This window comes from Sciurus carolinensis, chromosome 4, assembly GCF_902686445.1.
Source record: "Sciurus carolinensis chromosome 4, mSciCar1.2, whole genome shotgun sequence".
NCBI lineage: Eukaryota > Metazoa > Chordata > Mammalia > Rodentia > Sciuridae > Sciurus > Sciurus carolinensis.
The window spans coordinates 95,726,150-95,739,569 of NC_062216.1; the positions used below are offsets into that span (position 1 = coordinate 95,726,150).

At 38.4% G+C, this 13,420-nt stretch overlaps 1 protein-coding gene across 1 annotated transcript in view; it reads right to left on the reverse strand.

The window, feature by feature from the left end:
* The window catches only part of Tmtc1 (transmembrane O-mannosyltransferase targeting cadherins 1), a 253,580-nt gene that overhangs the window by 122,379 nt on the left and 117,781 nt on the right, over positions 1-13,420 (reverse strand). The window contains 1 exon segment of the mRNA XM_047550906.1: positions 45-234. Coding sequence (XP_047406862.1) covers positions 45-234 — 190 coding nt within the window.

The window sequence follows — 13,420 nt, forward strand, 5'->3', positions numbered from 1 at the left end:
TCCATCTTCATACACAAGGTCCATTTGATTTTTGAGAAAATTACCTTGAAGGCAGTTAGGCAGTGTAAGCTCAACAAGGTCATCACAACTGCCAGAAGGATGGTGGCTAAGTTCCTCATGTCCCAGATGGTCTCTACTAGAGGAATACTGCCCACCTGCCAGTCATAGCACAGGGTAACAGGTGCAAGCAGAAGCCACACATTGAAGGCCAAGAGGTAGGAATAAGTAAGGAATCTACAAAGAAAAAAAAAATTACTAAAACACAACTCAGATTCATGACATATTGCAAACATTTACTATGTTTTTATTAAACTGTATTTCTGCTCTGTCATTTTTATTTTATAGGAGAAGACAAGATAAGATGTTAAGCCATTCATTTTTTCATTGACGTGATCATCTCAGGATAGATGAAATTGCTTCCAGCCACTGGGTCAGATGCTGACCTTTTGATAGTGAACAAATGAAGACGGTTCCCATGCAAATAAATAAGTACATTATGACCTAGATAAATGCCAGCAAGGAAGAGTTTGATGAAAGCATATGACCGGCTCTCCCCAAATACTGGGGATTGAACTTGGGGGCGCTCTTGAGCCAAACATAGCTGGAAAAATTAGCTGAGTAGCTAGGATTATAGGCATACACCACCAAACCCAGCTAAAAAAATGTCCCTTCTTAACAGTACCCAGAATCTTGCAATAGATGTGAAAATATTTCAGCATTTTTATAAGAAATTGATACAGACACTCCCCCACTAAAACACCTGCATGAGAAATCACAAAGCTGCCAGAAGAATTTATTCTTTGGTCTAGTCAACACCTAACAATAGGCTCCTCACTTCCTTTTCTTAGAGCATTTATGAAAAAGAGCTTAGGATTGTGAATATATATCTCTTACAACTCAGAAACATCTCTCTCAGGATCCAAGAGCCATTCCTTGGAAATGCAAACATCAGGAAGGTCCCAGCCTTGATCATTCAGTCTCTGTGAGAGGACAGGATCCTAACTTAACAACTGCCAGTCAGGCTCCTAACTTAACAGCTGGTTCAATGGCATTTACACAGACCAACTCTCTAGTTTTCACTATCGGGACTCTGCTAAGCTCAGGTCCCAGCTCTTGTCCAACCTCCTTTTAAAAGGTCCACCTCCCTGCACAAACCAGAAGGCTCAGCTTCTTCCCCTATGTCAACAGTCACAGAGAGAAAGCTATTTTCACCACTTAAGCTGATGTCCAAATAAGTTTATTTCTGCCTCCTATATGGGATTAAATGGAAAAAATAGATAATTCCTTGTCCTCTTGGAATGTATTACCCAGTAGTAAAAATGGAACACACTAAATAGAAAAGGCATATAAGATGAATACAGTAAGTACACACAGTGGAAGACAGACCATCCCCCACTCGTCAGACTCCTGGAGGGAATCTTGGTTTGACAGAGGTTAGATCAGATGTTTTCTAAGTTACTGTCCAGCATTCAGGGTCAATGCAGCTTGAATTCCTGTCAATGTAGCTGCCTTTCCCAGACCTTCCAACCTTCCCTTTCTTCCTTTTCCTTGAAGGTTGGCCACAGAAAATCATCCACCACCATCAAGGGGACAGTTACTGTAGATCATGTTTCACTGCCTGTACCCACAAGTTCCAACAGAGAACTGAGAAGGAGTGGGGATAATTCAGTGGGGTTTCTCAACACTTTCCTCTCTGCTATAATTTTTAATAAAACTAAAATTGAGATGAAATACAGGCTTTGTCATTTAACAAAAATGAAAATTGCCTTTTCCTTTTTAGGCTTGTACCTGTGAAACTGTCACATAAAAAAGTCTTCCCCACAGAAAGCTGGTGGCATCACTTTGGGCTCCTCTCCTTACAGAGCTTCCAGGTGATGTTCTTCATCTTCCAGAAGATTCTCTGGGATTGGGCTTTACAGGCAAAAGCTGAACCACCAAACTCCTTGGGAAAATAAAGCAGCCCTGTTGCACAGTTACACCCCGGCCCTTAAAAATTACTTTAAAAAAATTATTCCTTTTGGAGTAATAGATCTAGGCAATGATCATCAATGGTTGCTAAAATTATTAAGATTATGTACTTTATAATGGATGGATTGGACTAAATCAGGTGCCCAGAAATGACTAAACAATTTTAACATCACAAAAGGGGAGATGAAGAACCTAATGTCCTTCTGATAGAAATATATACAAAGTAGTCTTTTCAAAAACAAAACCCAAATCCTGACTTTTATCAAGTCCTAAAACTAACTGCATTCACTGCACATACAGCAAATGATAGTACATGTCATAAGACTCCCAGGGATGCAATGTGGGGATCCAAAAAGCAGGAAACACCATAGGACAAATGACCCAATTTCTTAAGCAAATACTTTATAATAAGCATCTATAAGTTAAAAATGACTTGACACCAAAGAAGGTGCAGATTTTGTGTAGATGCTAATTCAAGCAAATTATTATTAAAATTAATCATTTATGGACATTAGAAAAAATGAAATGTTGACTGGCAACAGAATTGGATATAGAGAATCATCAATTTTCAAAGAGTGATAATGGTATTGTGGTTATAGTACCATTGCTTGTCTTTTGGAAACATATAAAAAAACACACACATAAGAAGTAAGTTGATTTTAACAAAATCAAGATTTGGGATTTGCTCTGAAATAATTAACTGGGGAGGAGAGAGAAGATGAGAACATAGGATATGGATGAAACATGATGGCCATGGTTATGATTGTTATGAATGAAGAGTATGTGGAAGCTCTTTATGCCACTGTCTTTACTTTTGTGCATATTTCATTTGTTTTCATTTAATAAAAACCTTAAATGGGGGGAAAAGGGCTAAAGAATTTTTTAAAAATTTTTTTTATTTCTAGCTTGCAGCTTGACAATGGCATATCTGCCAGTGTTACACAGAATATCTTATTTTAATTTTTAATTAATATTTAAGCTTTGCCTTGAAAGTTGTCCTCAGTTTCTTATGTTTTCTACACTTGTGTTGTATTGGCAAAAAGCAAAAATGAAGAATATATTTTAAATGTATAATTTCAATGTAGCTATATAAATTTTTTTGAAAGTTGATTATGACATTTTACACAGTCTGTAACTCAAATATGTTTAAAAAGTGAAGTAAACCAGAGAACTCAAAGCAATTGCTATAATACGAGGAAGGTCAAGACTATTAACTTACCCCAAGGTTCCCTCTTAAAAAAATATGTGTTACATCTACAGACCCAGAGTCTCTATCTTCTAGTGCATATGGATTCAGATCATGTTGCTAATAAACTCTTTAAGTACTATCTGAAATATTGACATAGCACTGGAAAATTTTGCAAGTTTAAGCATAAAGAAGCCATTTGGAATCACTCCAAAAGCTAATTACATTTTAGGGAGGGCTAGTAGAGCTAGCTGTAATCAACAACTAGAATATTTCTTTTTAACTCCTTGACTATGCATTACATTCAAGCTAATCATCTTGTTTATTTCTGCTAAAATTTCAGAAACCAAATAATCTGTGGAATATCTCTGCCCTGCCGGGTTCTTTTTTTAAAGCCAGAGCAAAGCCAAAATGAATTATTTACCAATTTACTACTATAAATTCTGCTAACAGGAGGAAAACTGTTAGAACATCTTGCCAACAAAATGAAATATACAGCACAGAGAGGCGGGAATTCAACTTAAACAATTTAGTCATGCATTTTCACTGATAAGTCAGGAAATACTAAAGAGGTTTCATGACAGACATATGTGAAAGGGAAAGGGGAAGCGAAGGCTGTGGGCACGTGGCGTCCATTGAGTGGGACCTGGTGAAACAGTAGATTTCTGTAAATCGAAATCTACATTTTTAATCAAGAAAAACAAGAGTACTTAAAGTGAAAAAAATATACACAGATTCTGTTCTTTGCCTTTGCAAAAATTTTTTTGCTAAGAAATCACATTACCCTAATATATTTCCTTATCCTATGCAGATGCCTCCAGTAGATGAATATTAAAAAATCATGTTACATGCAGAAACATACAGTCCTTGCTTATTTTACATAAAATGATACTGCTCGAAGAAGCATTCTTTTTCTTTCACTTATAAAAAAAAAAAAAAACCTTTATTGCTTCATAAAGGCAGGGTCTAGGGTCACTGATCACACTTGCCTCCTCTTGGCAGGGCACTGCCAACACTATCAAAATATTAACCTCAGTGTAAGATGCTCTTACTACCAGAATGAAACACCCTGTCCTGCCCCGACTCTAGTATACCCACTAGGCGTGGTGATCTGTGCTGTCCCTTCCCAGGTGGTTGCCTATTTTCATTCTCACAACTCCTCAATTACCCCTCATGCTTCAAAGCATATCCACAGCCTTGCCATGTCCCAGGAATGACAGGAATATGCAGGCATCATCTGCTTATCAGTATGTAGCAACTTCTTCCCCTGCCTATAACCTTCTCCAGGGTATAGCTACTTCCTGCATTACCCTTCTTAAAAGACAAAATCATCACTTGAATTCAGTAAATATTGATTACTTATCTGCTTTTTTCTAGGTGCTGAAGGGTATGAAGATCTAGCCCCCCTGCTCTCTACAAGGGTATTTTCACTGAATTGGTGGTGAGAACAGATTCATACATTACATGGTTGGGTATGGTATAATATTAACATCAAATTTCAATGGCATTTTAAGAACTCATAGACTAGTGAGGAGAAGTGAAGAATTAAGGGAAGAGGGCCTCAAATCTTCACAGAATGTAAATAGGCGGAAAGATGGAAGACAGACTGTATAGGCAGGGCCACCAAATAAGGAAGGCTTTAAACTATAAATGAACGTGGCACTTTCTAAGAACAGTTAAATGTATAGGAATAAAAATGTATGATATTAAAATTATAAAATGGCCAGGTATTGTGGCACATACCTATAATCCTAACTACTGGGGAGGCTGAGTCAAGAAGATCTCAAGTTTGAGGCCAGCCTAGGAAACCTAGCAAGATTCTGTCTCAAAATAAAAAATAAGAAGGGCTGGGGATACAGCTGTCATAAAGTGACACTAGGGTTCAATCCCCATTACCACAAAAATATATAGTAAAATGACTCCCATAAAAATGTCTCAACAGTCAATCTTATTGAGTGTTGGTGAAGATATAGAGCACTTGGAACTTCAGAACATCACTATAAATTGATTAAACTGCTTTGGAGAACTGTAGGCAGTTTTGAGAAAGCAAAATGAATACATACTTTATGACCTAGCAATTCTACTCCTAAGTTTATACCAGGCAGCACTGCACACATGTTTACCAAAAGACATAAGATTGTTCAAGACAATACTATTCTTAACAGCCAAAATCTATAGACAGCCCTGATGCCCATGTACAATAAAAGGAATACATATATTATAGAATATCTATCAATAGAAAGTCTATTCAGCAATGAGAGTGAATACAACAATATGCATGAACCTCATAATGATCATGTGGGACAAAAACAGAAGACAGAAAAGAGGAAAACTACAGATAAGGACAGGATGACTAGAAACTGGATCTAATCCCCCAAAATCAGGGCTGGCAGCAAGAAGTCATAGGCAATTCCCATCCATCCCACCCATGATACAGAAGGTGGTTTGTCGCCCTCATCACCTTGCTCCTCCATGGCGACAGAAGTGCCGGGCAAATGCTATGACTCACCCTGGGGACATTCCAGGATCATGAACCATCAGCATGTGGTTTCTGTCTCAGCATGCTTTCTGTCTCAGCATGTGGGACCTGAGATGGCAAGACCATTTCCAAACATTGAAATGAATCAGGAAAAGAGATCCAAACAACTCTCTGACCAGCTTCTCACTGCATCTTATTCAAGTTCTGGCTTATAAGGACCAATGGTCCAATTGCACCAGCTCAATTAAAGGTAGGGCTATTTTTAATTTCCCAGAATACAAAGACAGAAACCCCATCTCCTTAGGAACCACAAACAAGCAGTGACAAGAAAGAAAGGTAGTACCCGCCACTGGGGCTCCAGGCCTCCTTCATGGCTGCCCTGCTTGTCTTGGTGTTTGCTCCACCTCCTCTCTGTTCTGGGCTTCTCATACAGTGACAGGCTGAAGCATTGTCAGTGGGGCTATCGCAGCCTCCACTTTTCTGTTGTCTTCATACACTTCATCTTCAGATTTCACATTCCTGGGAGCAGTGCCTGATTGGCTCACCCATTTTATGGAGTCAATTCTCACAGATGACAGAACTTGAACTCTACTGATCCTTCAGGTCCCAGCATAGATGTCACTTCCTCTGATAAGCCTCCCCTGTCACAGTCCCTCTCCATGCCAGGCTGGTATCCTCTAGCATCAGGGTTTATCATCCTGATTTGTACCTGTCCATTAATGTGCCTGCCTTGCCTACTAAAATGGCTCCTTAAATAAATGGAAATCAACTTCACATTAAAATAAGGCCTAAAAGTCTGGAAATATTTGGTTTTTATACTTTTATTTTAGCCTGAAACAACTATATATTTTTCCAGTTGTCCAGGCATGTGGCTGATGGGCACAGTCAGAAGATTCTGGATTTCAGTAGCCTTCTCAGCTCTTAATGCCATGGAATACTGAGGACCATACCATGGAATACTGAGGATCATGGCAGTAAAGGTACTCCCATTCATAGAAACATCTTCATAAAACTATGCCATGTTTTCTTCTATCATGCTAAGTGAAGAAAGCCAATCTCAAAGAATCAAAGGCTGAATATTCTCTCTGTTATGTGGATACTAACACATGTCACAGGAGGGGGAAGGAAGAATAGAAGTTCATTGGATTAGACAAAGGGGAATGAAGGGAAGGGAAGGGGATGGACACAGGAAAGACAGTAATGAATCAGACATAACTTTCCTATGTTCATATATGAATACATGACCAGCGTAACTCCACATCATGTACAACCACAAGAATAGGACCCTAATTAGAATAAGTTATATTCCATGCATGTAGGTCAAAATGCAGTCTACTTTCATGTATATCTAAAAAGAACAAATTTTAAAAATTAAAAAAAAAAGAGCCAGTGTGTGCCTTCTGGCCATTTCTATCACTCTATTCCCTGGAGAGTGAAATTGTTTTCAGATTAGATTGTGCAAACATATACTTTTGTGCTCCCTTCCATATTTTAATTCAATATGTGACTATATTTTGTTTTAATGATAATAGAAGAGAAATTTTTCTTGCTTATTTATGTCAAAATTTGCATTATGCAAAATAATTTTAAACCTTTAACTTACTACCCTGTTTTGCTGCATGTGAGAATAATTATGTAGAATTTGTCTCTGCCTTATAGATGCTTATTATTTAAAACAGGCACCCAAAAGTATATTGATAGCAGAGTAAGAATATTAAAACAATAAATAAAATTAAAATGAACTGCAATGAATATAGTTTAAATGAAAACTTGTTACTGTGGATAAACTATAAAGTGAACTGAACTGTCATTAAATTTTTCTGACCTTTGATATGTGTCACTAATAAGTAATCTTGTTAATAGAAACAGTTTGATCAAAACAGAAAAAAAAGAAGTTTACCATCAAAGATTGCTAGCAACTCCAGACCCACACATCTGCAAAAGAGCAAACAGAGCTTCTGCAAAGTAAATGCATTGTTCATTTCTTACTTGTGATCTCTTTTTTTCTCTACAGCACATAATGGCATCTTTATTTCAAACCATTATACTTCTCTCATTGAGCACAGCTTCAACATCCATTGAGCAGACATGGTCTGACTGCTCACTATGCAGCAGGCTCAGGTTTCTACAGGGAAGTCCTGTTGGACTGTTAATGAACCCTTGCCAAATACATTAAAAATCCTGCTAACATGTACCACATTTTCTATTTTATAAGGCATTGCATATTGGGTTTATCTGATAACAACAAAACCTCTACAAAGCGAGCACGACTCTCATTCCTGTAGCAAAAGACACAGCCTTAAAGAGACTGTGATCCATTCCATGTCCTACAGCAAGCACATGGCAGAACTTGCACACACAATAGGGTTTTCTGACTCCAAATACAACAACCTACTGTGTCAAATGGTCTTCTATCAGCATTTTGTTTATTCATATGGAGAACTGAAAGGAAATATGATGAATGAAATACTGGAGTTCAGTGGAACTGCACTCGCTGGAGACCCAGACTACGCCTTGACTAGTGCAGCTCAGATGAACTTGAGCTTTCATGCAGTTAAAGTAGGACTGACATACACTCAAAATCAGGGCACAACCTCTCCAACACTATCCAGCAGATGACTGCACTGCTGACATGTTTGTTAGAACATCCCATAACAAGAAATAGAAACTTTGAATCAAAGTTTGGGCTTGGCGTTTTATTCATTATGAAAAGCAATTCTTGCTTTTATGTTTTACTGTTAGCAGAAAATAAAAGAACTGCTCCTTTAACTTTCCTCAGCTTCTCAAAGATTTAAGACTGCAATGAAAATACAACATGTAGATTTAAAGGATCAGACAGGCTTCTTCAAGAAGTAAAAACTAGTAAGTGATCCAGATCAGCAGTTTCTAACAACTGGTCCCTAGTTCACAGGTAAACTTGTTACCTCTGGGGCAAGGCATTATTGCTACTTCACAGGTAAAATTTCTATAGAATTAAAGTTGAAGACTAAAAAAAGAATAAAATGAAACAATAAATTAATTTTAATAACTTATTTTAATGACTATATCCAAAAGTCATTAAATATATAATTAATATAACAATTATTAATGGTATATTTCACTTTTTTTTTTCTTAGCAAGTCTTTAAAATTCAGTGCGTCCTTTACACTTACAGCACATCTTGATTTGGACTGCCACATGGAACGCAGGGCTCCTGTGGTGATCTAGACGGTTGCCCCACTGCTGCCCCACCTACCCTCTCCTACATGCATGTGTCCTTGGCTTTATCTTTTTGGTTCAGTATTTCTATTCCACACCTATTCCACTATGCTTGGTTGTAGTCCCAAATTATTGTCCTGTTGTTGCAATCAGGTTTTGTTTCATTTCATTTCTTTTCATTTCACTCAACATGTCATCTGTCTCTACTCCTTCCCTGTAACCTCTGGTGAAAATTTCTATTCTGTTGTTCCTATAGAAATTCCATATAGGGTGAGAGAGATGGGGGTAATTGAAGCTGTGATGGCAAAATTTTCTTAGTTGTTTAAAAAAAAAAAGACGTAATGATATCTAAACTTAGAGCAACTTAAAAAACAAAAAAGGTGACAGAGAAGTCTTCATGATTAATAGAAATGTAGCTACAGCTGTGGTCATTCAGACTTTCATGGTTTGAGAACCATGAAGGATGCAGGAGGTAAAAGAGAGAGCCAGCTGACACACAGAAAGAACCTGGCTGGTCCAGGCAGAGTTCCCTTAGGTACCCCTGGTTAAGGGGCTCTATCACTCTTCTAGAGGACAAATCAGAAATTAATACCAAGAACCACACTGTATGGACTTTGTATTTTGTTGTATATGTAATTATGCAAGTTAACCAGACATTCCATTGTATGAATTCCATGATTCACAAGGAAATATTTTATTGCCTATATGAAATTATAAGTAAACAGACCTTTGCAGATATTTTTCAAGACAGAATTGGACAAGGCATGGGGGATATGGGGATGGTGGACAAGTGATAATTACAATCAAATTTCTGTTACTCAGAATAGAATATCAGGTGTGTTACACTCCTCAGAAGGGTAGTTGATGATATCTGAGGCTTATTTCAGGATAACCAGGATTATCATTCATTCAGCCAACAGTGTTTCTAGGGTTTATTTTGTTGCAGGCTCTGAGTCAAAGCCTCATAAGACCAAGAGACAAATTGTAAGGGCCAGCAGAGCAGTTCTCACCCACAGGGCTATTAGCAAAACTATTCAATATTTCAAGTCAGCACAGAGCATCCTCACACTCAATGTCTAATGGATAGATAGAGATCTGGGAGTCCCCAGGATTCTGAGGGGCTCTGTTCTGGTGGTTCATGACAGAGGCTTGAGGATCTTTACTAACAATAATTACATAGGGAGAAAATTTTATTATTATAAAAACTTGACCTGGCTGGGTGTGGTGGCACACACCTGTAAATGCAGTGACTAGGGAGGCTAAGGCAGGAGGATCTCAGGTTTGAAGCCAGCCTCAGCAACTTAGTAAGATCCAAATAAAAAGTAAAAAAGGCTAGGATGTAGCTCAGGGGGTCAGACACCCCTGGGTTACATCCCCAGTCCCCCAAAACAACAACAACAAAATAAATAAATAAATAAATAAATAAATAACAAAAAATTTCTGGAATTTCTCTCAGGGAGGAAACAATCATTTCAGTTGTTGTAGTTGTTTTTATTTTAAAGACAAACACCTTATAGGTCATGTCAGACACAGGGCACAAAGCTAAGCATTCATTAAGTCTGTTCAACTTTCCTCTGAGGCACACAGGAGCCTGCATTCCCTAGCCCCTGCACTTGAGTGGAGCAGACAACAACTTCTGACTAGCAGTCTGGGCAGAGGTGATGTGGGTCTGTGGTGAAATACTTGATGGTATTAAGAATTACTGACATTTTTTTTTTTATTATTTAGGTATCCTGAAGACATTGTGGTTATATTTTTAAAAAGAGAAATAATAAGTTAATTGATACCATATTTGCAACTGGTTTCAAAATGGTTTACTGGTAGGTAAAACAAAGAGATTGGAAGTGGGTGGGGTTGTCGATGAAACAAGACTGAGCACAGCTGATAAATGCTGAAACTGGGGGAGAGGGACAAACAAGGAGTTCATTATTATATTCTCTACACGTTCATAATATGTATGTGAAAGTTTCGATAGAGAAGGGTGGGCCTCTCCAGTTTTACTTCCTCTACTACTTAGCTACTCTGGATTGTAGGACCATGAAACAGCTCAAAGCTCAGAGCCACCACCTGGAACATGGCAGGATTCACAGCCATCTTTCTGTGAGCAAAAATTAAATGTCTTCATGTTAATAAATTATGCCCTATTGTCATGTGTGTGTGTATGTTACATATATATATATCACTATAAAATATATAAATATATCACCTATTAAAAACTACAAAATTTTGTAGGATTCCTATAAAATGGCTCAATTTAAGTTTTTATAGGTGTTGAAAATATAGGATGATGGGAATTAATGGGTTAAGCCATTTTCAACTTCAGAGTCTGCCATCACCTCAGCATAGCTGAGTCACACTTAAGTAGGATGTAAATACCTCTGGTTTGGGAGATAATTTAGCCTTGGATGGATTGGATCACTTGGGGTTGTGTAAAAAATTAGTAGGAATTTGTCAGGAGGAGGAAAAGATAAGGAGGAAGAACAGGAGGAGGTAGGACTAAGCAACTAACTGAGTAAAGAGACTAGCCAAAGATAGGTCAGTCCATGACAAATCCCCAGGGGCAGAGTCGCTGCAGGGCTTGGCGGGTGGTGATTAATGTAAACTAACGGTGGCATGGGTCTACAACACAGCTCTGCTCCAGTCCAGAGTCTGGTTGCTTATACACAAACACCTTAATTGAGTGATACTTTAGGGGTTTTTAATGTGAAAAGTCTGTGTCCTGTATCTTCAGTGGCACAAGAGGAAATGACAATAGCAATGGACAGATGAGTGAGATGAAGAGTTCAGGAGAAGAGGGAACATGAAATGGCAGGTGCCCACGAGAATGTTAGACCCCAATGGAACAAAAAGCCTAGGACGGCAGGACACCCCAGCATGTGGGAAAGGATTTGAGTCAATTTTCTTTAAATCTCAAAAAGCAAGACCTAAAACAGCACTGGGCTCCACAAGTCCATGCATTCTGCAGGCCATCCTCATGACGGAGCACCCATTCTCACCTGGCTCAGCACGGGATGAAGAGCAGAAAAACATCTGCCCAGCTGAAAATGTCTTAATGACAAAGAGCAGAACAAGGATAGATCTCATCTAGAGAGGGCAGAGAAATGGCTTCAGAAACAGAAAGGTAAACGTAGATGTCATGTCCATAGAAGCATCCGATATACGAGAGTGGAGCCATTATCCATTCATCCATCATATGATAAATATTGCAGTAGGTCCTGCGTAAGACTATACAACCTGTATAACCTGCCAGCAATGCAAAGGAATCTAAGATATGGACTCTACCCTTGAGAAAGCCATAACTTCATGGAAAAATAAAATAAAATACAACTACATAAAATAATTTTTTAAAAAAAGAGAAAAATTGGCAAAGAGTTCATGAGAATAGCACGTAACAGGAAAAAAAAAAAAAAAGATAGCCTCAAAATTGAGTTAAGAAATCTCAAACAAGATTTCAAGCAAGAAGCAACAACAGCTAAAGGGGGAAGGAAAGGCCATTACAGAACTGGAAGCAGCATGCAAATAGGGTCTGAGGTAAAAAAAAAAAAAGGCAGAGATGAATTTAAGGAACTAAAGCAGTAAACTCTAGCTAATGTCCAAAGTTAGGGAGGAAGGGAAGAGAGAAGTCAAGAGATGAATGTACCCAGGCTGGTGGCACACGCCTATAATTCTGGCAACTTAGGAGACTGAGACAGGAGGACCAACAACTTAGTAAAGCCCTGAGCTACTTAGTGAGACCCTGTCTTAAAATAAATTTAAAAAAAGAAAGAAAGAAAAAGGACTGGGGATGTTACTCAGTGGTTAAGCTCCCCTAAGTTCAACTCCCATACCCATACCGAGAGAGAGAGAGAGAGAGAGAGAGAGAGAGAGAGAGAGAGAGAGAGAGAGAGAGAGAGGTGGGAGGAGGGAGTGAGGGAGGAAGAGAGATGAAGAAAGCAGCAGCGGCCAGATCCCTTATTCTTTATCCTAAAGAAAACAGGAAACTACCAACTTTTTAAATATTAAGAGTTAGAAATACCAACTGGGAAGGGTGTGGAAGATGCATCTGAGGGAGAGCAAAAGATGCAAGAGATAAGTTAGAAAATTCTCTCAGTAATGCAGGCAGAGACCATGAGGGTCACAAAGATGGCAGCAGTAGGGATGACCACAAGTGAACAAATACTAGGATTAAGAAGATCAGAGTCACAGGACTGCATGGATGTGAGGAATGAAGGAGATTAGGCATCAGTAATGATTGCCAGGTTATTTGGCTTCCACAGCTGGGAAGACAACTGGGCCTAGGGGATCTTGCTTGACAAGAGAAAGTTGTGCAATCAAAAAGCAATGTATGTTTTGTTCTTTGGCTTCTAATTACACAACTCCTCTCAAATGGAAAGTAGATACATTTATAATTCAGTGTCATGTCATCAATTGATCCACACAATCTCAATTAATTATAGGTTGGGAAAGTTTTTCTTCCATTACAAGGGATCGGCTGGCTGCTGATACTATCTGAAAGTGTGGGTAAAAGTGAAAAGGTAAAAGATGAAGTACCCTGTCATCAGAGGATCTTGAATAAATGAGGCTTGACATGACCAACGGTCAGGAATAAG